The 17,050-nt window shown below is 39.1% G+C and overlaps 1 protein-coding gene across 3 annotated transcripts in view; it reads left to right on the top strand.

Moving 5' to 3' along the window:
- Positions 1-17,050, top strand: part of ADAMTSL3 (ADAMTS like 3) — a 203,184-nt gene that overhangs the window by 129,434 nt on the left and 56,700 nt on the right. For all 3 annotated transcript variants that reach the window (XM_055715864.1, XM_055715863.1, XM_055715862.1), the window contains 5 exons: positions 4,115-4,189; positions 9,542-9,699; positions 10,666-10,777; positions 13,515-13,653; positions 15,279-15,329. In XM_055715864.1, coding sequence (XP_055571839.1) covers positions 4,115-4,189; positions 9,542-9,699; positions 10,666-10,777; positions 13,515-13,653; positions 15,279-15,329 — 535 coding nt within the window. The remainder of the gene's footprint in view (positions 1-4,114; positions 4,190-9,541; positions 9,700-10,665; positions 10,778-13,514; positions 13,654-15,278; positions 15,330-17,050) is intronic.

Below are 17,050 nucleotides of genomic sequence, written 5' to 3'. Positions count from 1 at the left end.
AAGTTAAGAACCTCCCGTGTGTATAGTGTGGATGCTGGGTCTTCAGCACCAACAATTTCAGTCCACAGATCTGTGTGGTTTGGTTGGTTGACTTTGGGCTGTTATATTTAGTATGAAGCCTCCTTTACTTTCCTGATCTCTCTTGTCTCACTTGGAGAAGTTCCTGTGTAAGAATATTGCCTGTTTATTTACTTTGCACTACATTTCCTTGAGATAATTTTCTTCATGGGCTTCTCTGTATCTTTGAACATTTTCTCCAGTGCATACAAAGTTTAGAAGAGGTGTCCAGGGGTAGAAAAGAAATATATATCTAAAAGGGGTTGAGGCCACACTGTTTGTCTTAGAAGCAGGTTACCATGCCTTAGAAATACTTAACAATGCAAAGATGTGTCACACACAGATGAAGGCGAAGCCTTGAGCCACAAACCCAGTGGACAGAGTGCTGGAGGTACAGAGGAGTGTGAGACTGGAGATGGGAGGGCTTATGGATGGGAAGGATGTGCCCATACAGATTTTACAATGTGACTTTTAGGGTCAAGATATATAACTGCTGCTTTCAGTAGCACATACCTATCCAGCTCAGGTGTCTCTTAAAGACTATGTTCTTGGCTTTGCACAGATACTTGTCATTAGGCAGATTGGCGCATACGCCAGCACCAATGTCTTCTGAAATTATGCCCAGTGTCAGAGCAAGTGAGGGAAGCCACTGCAATAAGACTCCAGACATGCTGAGCTCTTTAGTTCCCTTGTGCTGGTAGTTGTTCCTGGACTGTTCTGTGTATTTTGAGAGCATGTAGGCCTTTGATCAGAACTGGAGGACCAACAGGTAAGTGCTGAGCAAATACATGGAAAAAACTGGGCTGTATAGGCCTGAAATAAACCCTCTGCCCTGCTGTAAGAGGAGAGGGGGAAAATCCCAACTGGCCCGTATGTGAAACAGTAAATGGGTCCACCATGGCCCACGTGGAAAAAATAAATAAAATCTGCTGAATTGGATTGAGCTCAGGAATGTGGCTCCTTTATTTTGATCCTGGGGATTAGCTCCCAGTCTTACCATAGCAGGGAGCCTGATCTTGCTCTCACTGAAATCCAAAAACTAAATCCACATTAACACCATAGAAACAGGATCAAACCTTGCCATCTAAAGTAAGAGCAATCTGGGAGCTTAATCCGCAAGTACTGTGTGTAGTGTGTGCACACGTTTGCTGAGCGAGTCCCCAGGCAAGAGCAGAAAGCCCATTTCAAGCAGGTGCTGGAGGAGGATGACCCACATGCCCTCAGGGGTCCCTCCAGTGGAAGCAGTGTTAGAATAGAGGGGCAGTATTCACTTTTTAAGGCGAGCTTTATGACTCTAAAATCAGATTTTCACAGTCTAGTGTTTCAGGTCATTTTGGGCTTATTTGTTTTCAGCTTTAGGCAGTAGCCAGCAATTAGCTTTCAAAGATACATTGATAGTATAAGGGTGGAGAAAAGATAACTGGAAATTCTAGCTATAGAATTTAGAGTAGCAATTTCCCCCTGTGGCTTCATAAGAGTTCACTAATTTTAACAGTGTGGATCCTACTGATACGATGGGAGATGTACAGCATAAACATTTTTAAATGGGTTTACAGGGCCTTATGTGTCTTTAAGAATATGAATTACACGTTTCAACTGAGAACTGGAGACCTTTGGAACACATAGTTTTGGAGCCAGACCTGGACAATGCTAACTACTATCTCATAGGAAGTTAAAGCTGTCCTCAGGAGAAGGTGGAGTCCCTTAGGTCAGTTCTGTCCTGTTTTCTTCCAATTCCTCATCTTGGTTCAGAATTCCAAAAATCTCACGTTTATTTTTTTCCTATAATTTATTTCGTTTCATGGAATGACTGCCCTAGGTCATAATTATCTCAGTCAGGTTACGAAAATCTCCTGCTGTCAGGCTTCTTGACAGGTCTGTGGGGCTGCAGAGGTTGAACATTGCTGTTGTGGTGAACTTAGTCATCTCCTCTAATGCAAATAAAATACTTTCTGGTAATAGTGCCTCCGCCGCAGAGAAACACCAAATTTAGCACCCCCATGAGACTTTTGGACCATATCAGAGAGTGCTTCGGTGAGGGTGGAATGTCTGTAGTACTGTTAAAGGAATGTGAAGCATCCTGAAAAGGGATCAACCAGGCCTGCTGAGGCTGGGGAAGCTTGCTGTAAGGAGGTGGAGGAAGCACAGTAGAATGACCCTGGTTGTTCTCCAGAGGAGCAGTCCTACACATCTCTGCACATCTGCAGATCTGGACCTCGTTCGTTCAGCGCAGAGTGCCCTTGCTTCCACTTCAAAACAGCAGTTGCATGTATTCAGAACTGGTCATAATCAGACTCTTATTTGAGGTTTTGTGCTGTAACTGCTGGTTGGTTGTCAAGGCGGGATACAATTCCTGACCAAGCAGGGACAGCTGGGCCCCTCAAACCTGTTTTCTTTCAAGTACTGTGGAGCACATATGAATTCAGTAGTTATTTCCTTACTTTAAAGATATACACATCCACAACCTTCTGGCTATCTTTAGCAATTCGTCTGATGAAAAACCAAGATGCAAAAAGATATTAAGTGGTTCAGTAGTTAATGTTTTTTCCAGGGCTCCCTAGCTGTATTATTGTTCTTACTGTAGTATTTTTCACTCTGGTGGAATACCCAAGTATGAAATTAATAAAGATCATATTTTATTACATCCAAAATAAATTGTTATATTTAAATGACCTTCCTAGAAATTGGCGATATAAAAACTGTAACACAAGAAGGTGTTTATTTCAGAAAAAATAATTGCAGTATTTGCCTGAAGTATCCTGAACATTTGGCAGGTTTTCATACTCATGCTAAGGAGATGTAAACCAGAAGCTGATAATTTAGCATCTACTATAAAAGAGTCTGGTTTAAAGTGGAAAGAAACATTCTTCAACTATTTTTTAGTTAAAACTAAACTCAAATATTCTTCCTTTAAGTATTGTATGAGTAATTCTGGAGCCAATGTATAGTCACTGACCTTTAACTCACTTTGCTTTTTGAATTTGCAAAAATGAACTTCCTCTGTGTCAGCCGCTGGATATATGTTAATGCCATCGCCGAACCGAGCACCCTCTGTGGGGTGTACCTGCACGGGGCCCATGTTTTCAGGTCCTGCCTCAAAGAAGATTTGCAGCTGGGCCATGACGGAAATGGGAGACGGCGCATTGGTAGTTTGTTGCTTGGACACTTCTCTTGTCCTTGGGTGGACAGCCCTGTCAGGCATCCTGCATACCCTTTTCTGACAGTACTGCGCTTGTTGGCGTGAAAGACTCTGGTGTACTGATTTGACTGTTAACTCAGTTTGCCTGGGCAAATCACAGATTTCCTATATTTGAAATGAAAAGTAGTAACTTTCTGCCTTTGTAAAATGCACTGAAGTAGTAAGTGTACATTTATATATGAAGAGGCTGTTCAGGCAGCCAAAAGCTGTTTTGTATTGACATGTCCTATTCAGGGCTGGTTTGGTTTATAGTTAATTTTAAATTGAGGCTCTTACTGGAAGGAATGATCTTATATGGTAAGTTAGATGCAGACACTCATAACATATACATTATAGCTAATATATATTTGCTCTTAACTGGTCTGTAATTGGTTAAGGGCTAGTGTTAAGTAGATGATTTATTTCCTGCAAGTCCTGCCACTTATTAAAGTTGTGACCTGTAGCAGGAAATGAGGTGTGGGCAAAATGAGACTGAACAGCTGCAGATTTTTGTAAGGGGGAAGTACTACTTAGCAGATTCCTTATGTCAGTTCAGTGATTAGGAAATAAAACCGGGACAACAGAGTGTAAATATGTTCCTAATACATTACTGACATTTCAGTTGCTTTTGTTAATAGCAAATAATTTTCTAATAGCAAGAAAGATTTACAAGTCCATAGGTCTTAATAGTTGGATAGCATAGCAAACAGACTCACTATACTGTACTTAATAAAATAACATATGATTATTTTTAATAGAAAAATTGTGAAACCTGTTAAATATTTTCTTAGACACATTTGACAGTTTTCAGTCTAGTTATGTGATAGGCAAATTCCCTGATGCAAAATAACTTCTAAAACAGTTCTTTAATTTTCCTAGGGGAAGAAACCGTGATTGCCGTACCACATGGGAGTCGCAGTGTGAGAATTACCCTAAAAGGACCAGCACACCTTGGTATGACTGAGCTGTTTTATGTATTTATTCATAGGCAGAAGGTAAAAACAGAACCTTACATCTGAACTCATCCAAACTTTGGGAGTATGGGTGAGATCATGACCTTATTCCTCTTCCCATCTTGAATATCCAGCCTGGAGGTAGTTCTACAGAACACTGGAAGTCCACTTAGTATAAAGACATAGTGTACATACTGGTGGTTTCTAAATTTATTTAAACCAAGTAATTCTTATCTAAAATATGGTACACTCTTAAACTATGTACAAACGATTACATCAGAATTACTTTCAAAAGATTACGTGTGGAATCGATAGCACTTGAGTAACCCAGCACCAGATTTCTGTTGAAGGATCTGAGATAATGTAAATAGTCCGGCTGAAGTCACACTTGGTCAGTGAGCAGTGTTCAAGGAAAAGTAATCTAGGTAAAAATACATGAAATAAACTACACAAGTCCTGTTTCCTTGTAATAATTTTGGTCGTTACATACCATCTATGCAAAACAGTTTGCTGTTCTGTTAGATCTTTATTTCCTAATATTTTCTGTAAGTCTGATGGTAGTATCTATGGTAATTTTTTTGCCTATTGGCCTACTCTACATAAAAACCTAATCATTTCAATGATAAGTGGTGCTGCCCTACCAACCAATGAAGTAAACCATTCATTTAACATTTTGAGCAATTTTTTATTAGTAAAAGTGGAAGACTTAGTTTGAATCATAGAAATAAAAAGAACCTCTGCTGCTCTGAGATATGTAAATAGAAGACAGAAAGGTTTTTTTTTTTTAAATTGCTCATCTGTTTGTTTGCTTTGAGTAATATATTGTCATTTTCTTTCAAAGAAAAAATTGAGGAAGACTTCCATTTTAGAGCGGCTCCAGGGTGACAAGAACTAGATATAACACTGATACCAACAATGTACAAAGCTGAACTTATCTTGAAATAAATACTATGCATGTAAAACTGTTGCAAACGATATGCAAAGGAGTGATCCTGACCAGTTCAGGTCAAGGACTCTTGGATGTTCTTAAGTAGTTCTGCAGAAGGGAGTTGTTGTTTCAGCTTCGTATGAGGAAAAAGTACTAGATTCAGTGGCTCCTGGGGGATTTCTGGAAAGCTCACGAGGAATGCAGCAGCAGCTCCGTAACTAAGTACAGAGTGCTCCTGGCTTCCTACCCAGGGTGGTTCTGTAAAGAAGATGTGGCTTGGCACTGCCTTTGTTAGCTAGTTCTCTAGCTGGATGAGAATTGTGAAATGTTCATTTAACCACTTCCCCCAGCACATCTGTTTGCAAATCTGTGAGGATTTAGACATTTGTTACCTAAAATTAAAATGGCAGAGGTGAAAAACAAATGAGAGCTGTTGTGGGGAGGGAGGTGGAAATTACTTCTAGCTTCTTAGCCAGATCTTCAAGAACCTATGTTCTAGGGGATGTGCTTTGGAACAATTCATTTGTCTGCCTTTCTGACTGATGTATGTTTGTGGGTGGTTGTTCACTTAACAGAAAATATCAAGTGATCTTTGGTCTGCAACTTCAGTGACCTCTGTGTGGGTGTGCTGGTATGATTAAAGGCAGAATTTAAAAAATAATCACCTATAATTACAGGATCCATTTGTCAGAGATGTTCTTCCTGGCTTGTAAGGAGTTGAATTTAACAGGTGGAGCCGAAACTACTTATTGTAGAATTTTATGCTGCCTCCTGTTGCCAGTATATATTTGCTCTTCAAATAAAGTCAGCAGCACTAGCAAATGCTCGAAGAGCACTATGGAGTGTCTGGCAGTTTTCCCCTTATCTTGTGTTCTTTTGTGTTTCATCCTGGGCTTTATGGTCTGCTCTTGCTCCAGGGAAACACAGCTGCTGTATTAATCAAAAATGGAAATGTGGCTGGAGATGTAGCGCATAACAGATTTGAAACAAATAAGTGCTCTGAACATCGTTTTACAATCAGCAGCTTAGTTTTTTGGGAAAGACTGTATCTTACCAGCATGTAGCTGGTAAGAATAAGTATTTTGTTTGTGTGTATGGACACTTTAAGACAGGCAACAGATTCATCAGAGAGCAAAGGCATTATTTTGATTTTTTTTTTACAAGTAAGTCTCTCTTGTACTTCTGTCTGCTTGGGTTTTGTGAATGATTCAGTGGAAAATAACCAAATAGTTAGTATAAAAATGGTTATGAATAAAATGTTTCATTGTGCTGGTTTTGGTTTTGATTTGGACTATTTTACGGCTTTTCTAGCAGTTGTTTTAAAAGCATTAGAATCAAAAGAAGACTGAAAGTTCCCTGAAATTAATCCTCCAGCAGAAGAAACAGGAAAACCAGAAGCTAATATTTTTACAAGTGGCTAATGCTAGATAACAGAGTTCATGAACTTAGGGAGGTTAAACTTCACTAAAAGGAACTGAAACTTTTTTTTCCTTTTTTTTTCAATTTCTTCTCGCTTGCAGTGCTTTGCATTACTTGACAGTATTTAGCTGCATGCCCATGCACTGCTTTGTCTTTTGGCCGATGCTAAGAGGAAGACAATGCTGCTTGCATTTTGAAAAGAGCACATTTCATTTTGGGGCCTTAAATTGGGCTATCTACAAACAAATTGCATGGAAAAGAAAGAACTTTTGGGTAGCAACATGGTTTGTTCCTTCTTGCACTGGGAGCAGGAGCTATTTCCCTGGGAATTGTTCCATGTATCTCTCTACAGAGTGAGCTATCTGCAGTAGGTCCCCCATGCGACACTACCCCATCCTGCCTGTCACTAAGAGCATGGGAGGCTTTTGTGGTGGCTCTTCCATCCACAGCTGGTGCCCATTGGGAAAATGTTCTGTTTATCAAGGTGAGGGAAGTAACACGAAGACAGTTACAGGCCTTTGGCACCAGTGATTGTCTTCTTAGGCACAGAGACAGGTGAGCACTTGAGAATTACCTGTCCTTATGACTCTGCACATCTGGAGTCTTAAGGACCCCTCAGGGAAATGTTTCCCTAGCTTAGGGTGGGGAAGCTTACTCCTGAAGTCAAACTTCCCACCTCTCGGGGATTACAGAACCCTGCAGAACAAGTAACTGGTTGGTGAATTCTTTTCTAAACCTTGCCTATAAAACAGTTGGTGACACCTTTGTTCCCAGCTACTGCTCTGAAATCAATAAAGTAGTTTTTTGGGGCAAAACTGTTCCCTAATAAGAATTATGATGTTACATATGTATTACATATGCTAGATGCTTGCCTTCACTCTGTTTTAGAACCCTGTGATCAAAACCGCTGGATACTACTGAGCAGGAATATGTTGCATCAGATATTATCTGTTGTGCTGTGGAATAGCTCTTCATCTCCCTGTGTGACACAGTTCTGGGAAAATCTGAGCAGCTGTGCTAAGCTTCGCTGACATGACCTCCCGAGATGCAGGCCATCACTCTATAGCTGGACCTTGCAACTAAACACGTGCTTTGGATTAAAATCTAGTGTAGCTCTAACATTAAATGTATGTCAGCTCAGTGAGTTATGTTGTTGGTTGCTGAACAATATTCTTGGTTTAGAAAAACATAAGAATTATTTTTTTTTGCTAAGAAGACTATCATAAAGACTGTAAAGCAATGCAGCTTAGTTCACCAAATTAACATCTTTAACATCTTTTTGCAACAGCCAGATGTCTTGCTTTGCAACCTTAAATGTTAGTTTCAAGGGGTCCTCTACTCCGGAGGATCCTGCTGACTTTAAGTGGAGTTGGAAGTGCTTGAGACTGGCTGCTTTGACTCTTATTCAACAAAATGGCAGAAAAGCAGGCACCATGCATTAGTACTTACTGTCAAGCAGTGTAAGTTTGGGGTCAAGGCTTGCAGAAGCTTAATCGAAGAATGCTGAGTTCCAGATATTTGAAAGGTTGTTTTGTAATGCAATCAGGAAAGAAAACTTCCATAAAAGTGACAAAAATATGTAATAATCATCTAAATACTTGTTCGTTTTTCTGTGATTTGTTCATATCTATTTGTTCCTAATGGAAATGTGTCGGATAATGGGGCACTTAGATTCCCAGAGATTTATTTTATCTCTTTGATAAAGTAAATTTGATTCACTGCTAGATTCCTACCCTATGAGCAACATAAAGTCATTTCCTAGAAACATATCCTTCCTTAAACTTCTTTCCAGCAATGCATGTGATCTTTGTTATACCTACGAGCATAGTGGAACCTAATGCTTAGAAACTTGGTAATGTTTGGTACCCTGTCAAGGAAGTTAATTTTTTCTAGAATTTCTTCACTCTCTTTGTTGGAGATGCTCCAGAAAACATTTGTATTTTGAAAGATCTTAAGGAAGAAAACAGTAATGACGGACTACAGCATTCAAAGTGTATTTTCAGTGCAGGTAAAACCAGATGCTCTTGACCTAAATTATCTATTCTCAACTAGGTAACTCTGTTTAAAGTACCAAAAAAGGTAAAGTAGTTGGAGAAAAAGGGTATTTATAGCTCATCAAAAGGTTCTTTTTAGCTAGCCTTGAGCTCATCTGAGATTCATGCCTGGTGGAGTGCTCTGATAAATTGTAACCAGACCAGTGTATTTCAAGTCATGCATCTTGCTGTGCCTATACACTGTATTAAGCAGAGCCCAAAATTCTACCTGCATTACGAGTATCTTCCTTTAGCTTTGTCCACTTACAGTTCAGCCAGTTTTCTGGAAGTGACTCAATCCTTAAATGCTTCATCTGTCTTCTGGAGGTTGTGGGCTGTTACTTTAATCTGTTTCCAAGGAGTGCAGAACAGCTCAAAAAGTATTTTCCTCACCACCTGTTCTGAAAAAGGGGCATCCCTCTGGCAGTGCTGCAGCTACCCACCTCCTGGCCGTGCTTTTGGCTCACCTGGGAAGTATGCAAAGGTGAGCTAATCACCTCTGGAATGGGTAGAGTGGTACAGGTATTGAGGTGAGTATTCCGTGAGTTTGATACCATTCAGGCTTCTCTGGAGACTTATTGCTGAAATTGCTAGGCGTTTGAGTTGCGTGGAAGTCTTGCGTTATTTTTCTGTGTATCGATTTTATCTGTTTTAAGTTTCATTCAGCTTGTCCTGCCGAATCTATTGATTTAGAACTATACAGAGCTCTTGGTGTAGGAAAAACTGTCTCAGAAATGCTTCTGGTATGAAAGAATAGTGTGTTCAGGCAGATACTCCTGTGCTGACATGTCAAGCAATTATATATCAGCCTATAATCTGAAGCAGCCAATATTCTCACAGCTATTCTGTGTGGGTTTTTAACGCACATATACGGCAGTTACTTGCAAGGCAGAGTTGTAAACATTACTTTCTGACTTCCTTGAAAGTAAAAAATATCCTGTTTAAATTTACTAAGTGCATGTTTCTTCTTTAGTTATAGAGTCAAAAACTCTACAAGGAGACAAGGGAGAGCACAGTTTCAATGCTGCTGGAACATTTGTCATAGAAAATACAACTGTTGAATTCCAGAAGAGTACAGACAGGGAAATCATAAAGATCCAGGGACCTCTTGGAGCAGATTTCATTATCAAGGTGGGATGTGTATGTACAAATCTACAAAGATATTGCAAGTATGTGCAACAGAGTCGGTGGCTGTCCATCAGGTTGTAGCAATACAAAATCTTTTAGCTAGCAAATAAGGAATCCTAATTACAGTCCAGAGATAATTTACACTAAGAATACCCAACAAATTAAAATGTTATGAGGTTGATGTCTTTGCTGTGGTGGAAAGTACCACAGGATCTTTAACATTAAAAATGGCCAGGACTTTTGATTTAAATATTACTGAAATAACAACAGCATGATCTGGTGCAGTGGATTGGTGTTAATCCAATTGAAGACTGCCACCTACTGAATCTGAGCATTGCTTCCAGCAGTGCCCTGGAATCTCCCTCAGACATTGCTAATCCAGCTACTCACCATTCCTAATCCTTTTAAGTTTCTCTTCTACCCAGATCACATACATGCAGATATTTATATATAGAAACATATCAACATTTGGCTGCCAAAGGAAGATAGTCATACAGATTGGAAATTGCAGGTGTTTCAATATTATCATGCCACTTGTTTTTATCTGTCACGTTGTAGAAATAGACTTCCAGTAGGTTTTTTTTTTGCATCTCCAATATTACATGTCCAGTTAGACTTGCCTAAATATGAACCAGTGTGTTTATTTTAATTATAGACTTACCTCTCCAGCAAATTTTAAAAATTTTGCTAACAAAGAGATAAAGGAGTAGAATGTGGTTAGGAACTTTGCCAATCAAGGATAGATAATCGAGTAGTCACATTAGTACCTTGAATAATTTGAAAAACAATGCAATGTACAAGCATCTGACTATTGGAAACTTAAACATAGTTGTCACTCTAGACTTTCTAGAGGTTTTAGGTCTGTTATCATATCACTCTCTGTACTGCTATTATATATGAATTATGTTTTTAAATTATATGAACAGTGGAGTACAGTGTACACATGTGTTGTAAAGAAAATCTCTTCAGACCAGGTACTCTGGATCAAAAGAGAGTGTGGTTCAGTTCTTTTTCTATCAACCCATCAGTCATCAGTGGAGACAAACAGAGTTCTTCCCCTGCACAGTGACATGTGGAGGAGGTAAGTAATGGCAATTCTTCAGGAGTGTTTACAACTGAAGAATAAAGGTGGCTGATTTACAGCCTTCATTCTGCATTTTAATTGATTAAATGTTTGTGTTTCTTTGCACTGGTGGTTCTTCAGAAAAATAAATGACAGAATAGCAGGTAAATTGGTTGGTTCAGTTAGTATGGGGTGGGGGGTGGGGGGGTTATGCCTTATATTACTGGAAGGCACGTTTTCCCATAAGGAATGATTGTTTGGATAAGAGCCTTGATGAAGAAATGAAGATATGACATTCAAAGTGGAAAATGACAAATCGTTAAGGATATCGTGGGAAAGGAAGCAAAGAAATACAATGAGATTTTAAAATAAGAGTAATCAAAAAATGAAGAAAGAATTTCTGACCACAGTAGTAGACATGAGGGAGGGTCTTACGAACGCTTAGTTCAGAAATTAGTTACACAGAAAGCAGAATAAGTAAATAGAATTTCAAAACAGCTACCAGCAGTACCTTTGGCTGTCTGATCTTAGACACTTTGTCCCGATGGTTAGAGCAGCAGGTAGTGTGTTGTAGCATCTACTCCTGGTTTAAACACTACAGCTTATTGATGGTTAGATGAAGTGCAGCTCAGCTCTGCTACTGCTCATCCAGCCCAGGTCACTGCTTGTCATGTCTGGTTCCGCAGAAAGTGTGACCCCCTGGTAGGAGGAGTGTTTGACGTAGTCGGTAGCTATTTCAGTTCAGCTAGCGTTATCCAGCTCACGGTTAAACAGACGGGCTACTAGTGATACTGGTGTCGTGATTTTCTTGGAGAGTACAAATATGTAAATAGTTACTTGGGGCATGAGTAAAAAGAATGAAAGATGTTTAAAGCACAAGCAGAGTCTGGGGATCTCTTGATGGGCCATCCGTTTTGGCACTTGCACCTCACTTAAATCTGAAATACAGGCCATATATGTGTGTAATATGTAGTCCCACAGGAAACTACTGTATTCTATAAGGTACTTGGCCTCATGAAGCATGATGCTGAAACTGTGAGTAGTAATAAATATCCTATGGTAATTCTATCACACTGTTCATGATTTTTTCCTTAACCTATCTGATAAGGAAAGAAGTATAAAGCATCACAGCTATTTTTGAGGATTGCATGTATTGAGGATTGCGTGCACACACTGGATAACTCAAAGGACATATTTACTTTCAGAGTTATTGGCTCAAATCCAGCCTTAATCAAACTGGTGTTATGCTTTGAATATTACAGCTACATATCAATCTCTTTGAAATTAGCCAGGGTTTTCAAAGCCCTACTTCATAGCTGCATGGCTATAATATGAAACTGGTACCTTTATCAACAGGGCTGGACACTTTTGATAGCTGTCCTGAGAGAGGCCAGTAACTGAAGAGGCACTGAAACTAAGCTACTGCTTATCCACGAAAGTAGTAGCGTTAAGAATGGCATATTACTGAGGCGTGCTTGCAGCTGCCTGGCTTTAACCTGTTATCATAAAGTGAATTTAGTATCCAGATTGTCTGTTTGACGTCTTTTACTGGCAGTAAAAGAAAAAATTCCTCACAACAGAGACTTGGAATCAGTGCACCACCATTCCTCACTTGGATGCTGCTTCTATATTTAATTCTGTAATCTCCATGTGTGGAAAGGGGGAGTGTGATGGGCATCTCAGCAAAGTTGAGCAGGAATGAGCAAGAATGTTTAAAAATTGTGTTTATCTTGTTTGCAAGTGACATATCTTTTGGGTCCTTGCCGTACTTATAAGAACTGGAACATGCACGCTTTGAGCACTGGAACTGCTTAGTTCTTCATGGTTATCACTCTCATGCATGATGACACTTTGAATCAGCCAAAAGACACACAACTGAAGCCATTGATACATGATACTTAGCATTTTCAGTAGACACTGGGACTTGTGCTGTTAGTTTATTGACTCTATTTGATTTTACTTCTTGTGGTTTCAAACTTTTTTTTCTTTGCACATACCAGAACATCCTCCTCCTCTCCTCAGTTTAACTCCAAGTCAGCTCTTTTGAATGAGTCTTTTTTTCTTAACCAAAAAAGCAACCTCGTGGTTTATTAAACTCAGAACACTTCTTGTAACCAGTCTCCACATAGATTTTTTTTTTTTTCCACCAAGTAGTTACTTCAAGTTTTCTTTTGTTGGCTTTTCAGTGAGGAATGTTCTTGAAACTATTTCTTGGTTTTCTACGGTTTAACTTAGCAATGTTTTTGGATCCCATCTTCAATTCCTCTGGCTTTCTGTTTTAAGTATTTATTTTTTTTAGCATGCGTGACTGTGTAATACAGCTTTCTAATATACATGGTAACTCCTCCTTGGGGGAGGCAGTTATAAATTGTGGAACATGTAGTAGAACCATATGACTTTGCAGGATTGCCTCTGTGACAGGTGAGCTCCTCCCAGTACATGTATTCCTGCATCACATAAAAAATATGCTTGCTCTTTTTTACTCTTACACTCAGAATATAATTAAAATAATGTGCCAGAGTCTCATCTAGTGTTACGATAGGTTAATATAATTGTCATGCTGAATTACCTTCGATGGAGATCTGGTCCTGCATGGGTTTGTGCAGTGTTTGCTTGGTTAGAAGCAAACGAGAGTAACACGGGAAATCAGTTCAATGGGCAGCGCATTACTGGGGGGGGGACGGATGGGGCAGGCGGGAATAAGGCTGCTTTAATTTGCCTCCATTACCAAAATTTAACATTGCTTCTGCATTAGGTTATCAGCTTAATTCAGCTGAATGCGTGGATATTCGTCTGAAGCGTGTTGTTCCTGACCACTATTGTCATTACTATCCAGAAAATAAGAAACCAAAGCCCAAGCTGAAAGAATGCAACATGGATCCCTGCCCTTCTAGGTTTGTATGTCAGATAAATTTCAGTGGGCAGTATACTCAGCTACTAAGGAACAAGCAATCGTATTTACTTAATTTCAGTTCTTTTCATCTTTAAATTAACTACTTTAGAAACGTACTAAGGCTACTAGATCTTGGTTGGTTATTGCACATGTTAAAGGCTGATGTCTGGCACCACTGCCAATAGGTTTGTAGCATTTCTTCAGTGTTGCAGAATAGGAGATTTTTGCTTTAGACAAAGATACTGCGAATATCAATTTGCCTGTTCAAGGGCTAATTCTACTCTTTTTTTGCTGAGTGGTACAGCAATAGTACAAGTATTTTATGAGAGTGTGTGAGGAGCACCGATTGTTTGCCTGCTTTTGGATTTATTGATGTTGCCATTCAGGATTTCTCATTAGATAGACAGTAGCTCCAGTTCTCAGTCAGCGTACAAGTTTTGCACATGGTTTAACTTGGTTTATTTGTCTGTCTGCTGTAACAGATGCATTCCTCATTTGTACTGTGGAGTTTGGGGAGGTTGTTTTGGCTTTTTACACTAAGAATTAAAAAAATATAAATAAATCAAACTAAATGTACTTGTGGTGCAAACACCACAGAATATTGTCACCAAACTGTAAAGGCTATAGTATACATAAATTGTATTGAATTGCACTACAGTATTTCAAACTAACTTTTGGATTGTCTGGTAAGGTTTCCTGGCTGTGCTAAAGAATCTTAAAATAACATCACAGTATCAAGTCCCAGAACCTCACATTAATATGCCAGCTGGCCGAGCTAGAGTTATATGCAAGAAGAAAAGGAAACACTCTCAATGGATTTAATTTCCTATAGCTAAACTGTCCATTTCCTTTCATTCCTGTTGAACATAATCGTTGATAGTGACCTCTAACAGTTATGGATGTGCAGACTTTCAAGTTTTTTTCCTGGAGAGTTGATCACTATATGGAGTGGTAAGACTTCAGTAATGCTTAATGGCAATGGATGCCAAATGTTGCAAAGCTGAAACAGGAAAATTAGGGAAAGAAAGGACATAATTATCTCTTTTTCCTTGCAATTTTAGCTTATACAGACAGAAAAAGGGAAGTACTACTGGTTATAGTATATATTTCTGGGTATTGGAAGTAAAGCTTTATGCCTACTTTATGCTGTGCAATTCAAATAAACAGCTCTAGAAGGGTCCTAAGCACCACTCAGGACCTATATAGGATTAATCCTGTGATGCATTTTCACTGCCACTCATGTTCCTCAGTGGTCTTTGTTACAGATACAAATATGTAACTGATTTCTTGTTAATGAAGTAGCACAGACCTAAAGGATCACTTGATAATAAATTTCTCTGCCTATGGATTGCTCATTTAATATTTATTTCATGGTATGAAGTGGAGAAGCTGTATGGTGAATAGATCTGTACCTGTGCAGGAAATGTAAGATTATACGAGTCATTGTTTGCCACAAGTGTAATGTGTAATGAAAGTAAGATTCCCTCATTTCACATTGGGAATTGCTTACTTTAAGCATGATCATGTAAAAGCATGTACTTGATGTACATGAGAAATTATGTACATGATGCACATGAGAAATTATGTGTATGAGAAATTATGATGCAATATTTGTTTTCTTGACAGTGATGGATTTAAAGAAATCATGCCCTATGATCACTTCCAGCCACTTCCTCGGTATGTATAATCAGGATAGCATATGTGTCAGCATTACCGCAATTTTCACTGCAAATACACTGTTTGAGTACTAAGAACAGGGAACATCTTCTGATTTTTCCGTTGTAGGGGAGAGCAAGTTTATAACAAACCTGTACACGTTTTTGAGGCTTGTGTCTTATTTCAGTGTGCTCTAGATTATTAGCTTGACAGTAAGAGGATAATATGCTCTTCTTGGAAATACCAGTGTGGAAGGCTTCAGAATAAAGCATTGTCCCCCTAAGCCTTCCCCTGCTGAAGTGCTAAGAAGGGCATCTGCTTGAAAATGCATGTATGAATTCTTGTTTTGAAATGATTTTATTTTGAAGATTTATCCAATTAATATATTCTTTTATAGAAGAGGTCTTCCTATGTTACAGGACTCTAGAAATTCTTTTTCCCTTGAGAGGTCTCATTCTTCTCATCTTTAGACCTGCACTCTATTTATTGACATTAAGACTGACATGTCACTTTAAAGATAGTGAGTTGTCTGAATATCTATTGCCTAAAATTAAGTCACCAGAGCACAGTTTGTTGCCTTTTTTTATTTTTTATTCTTTTACGTGAATCAATCACAAGAATATAAAATCTCTCTGGAAGGCTTATATGTTTTGTAAAGAATGTTAGCACTAAAAAGCATTGAGACAGATTTACTGTTAGTGTAACAAATTATAGTTGATGGCATCAGATACATATTTATCTGACTTGAACCTCTGCTTTATTATGTCGTGAAATGAATGATGTGTATTTTTCTAAAGAAGTAAAGATATGAAGTAATATGAATGAAATCATAGACTTGCACAGCTCAGTGGAGCTACTGATTACAGCTGATATAAATGTCATAGTTTATTTCTGTAGCAATTTACACTTCTTGTGGATCTGCTGTCCTGTGATGTACTTTGGCTTTCATACATAGAGATATTTTTTTTTCCCCTCCACAGCTTTATCCTGTAAAGTTCCGTAATTATATTCTGTGTCTCTCCCCTTTCATTTCTTCTGCCAATTCCTTTGTACTTCAGATCTCCTCTGGAACTCAGCACAATTTATTTACATGAGTATTTCATCTTCTGAACTGTTCAGGGCTTGAAGACCAGTTGGAAGAGAAATTTAATCCCCCTTTCTGTGCTTTACTGTGCTCAGCACGTTTGCATGACACTGCGGTGAGATAGATTATGTCTGCGATAAAACTGTGGGCAGGTTCTCTTATTTCAGACACTGAGATCTACAGTCAAAGGCCCACCTCATTTTGACACCTCAGTGTGTCCTGTCAGAAGGTGTCACAGTCTTCCCGGGTGATGCTCGGGAGTAAGAACTGTAAAACAGCAGATGGCCACGCAGGGCTTAGAGCTGGTGCGAGCAGGAAGGACAGAGGGGAAGTGGGCTGTGTTCCACTGGGAAGGTGCATAAAGAAACATAGCGAAGGTGTAAAAGCACCTTTTCTTGCTGGAATTTCTGAAAGAAAACAGCAGCTGAAACAGCCAGTTTGTGTACCTGCATTGTGCGGTGAATCTGGTCCAGCATGGATGCAAGTGTTGCTTCAGCGTAGCAAGATGCATTTTCTCTGTGCCGTTGCCTGTCAAGTAACTGCAATGCATTAGTCTGTGCCAGTTCTGCTGGGGCTTCTTCCACCTTTTCTTTTTGCTTTTTCTTTCCTTACCTGTTTCTTAACATGCTAACCCAAGTGTTCTTGCAAAGCAGGCAGA

Source organism: Falco cherrug, chromosome 7 (genome assembly GCF_023634085.1).
Source record: "Falco cherrug isolate bFalChe1 chromosome 7, bFalChe1.pri, whole genome shotgun sequence".
NCBI classification, from domain to species: Eukaryota; Metazoa; Chordata; class Aves; order Falconiformes; family Falconidae; genus Falco; species Falco cherrug.
Note: the sequence above shows the minus strand (reverse complement) of the source record. Positions and strands in the feature narration are given on the sequence as shown.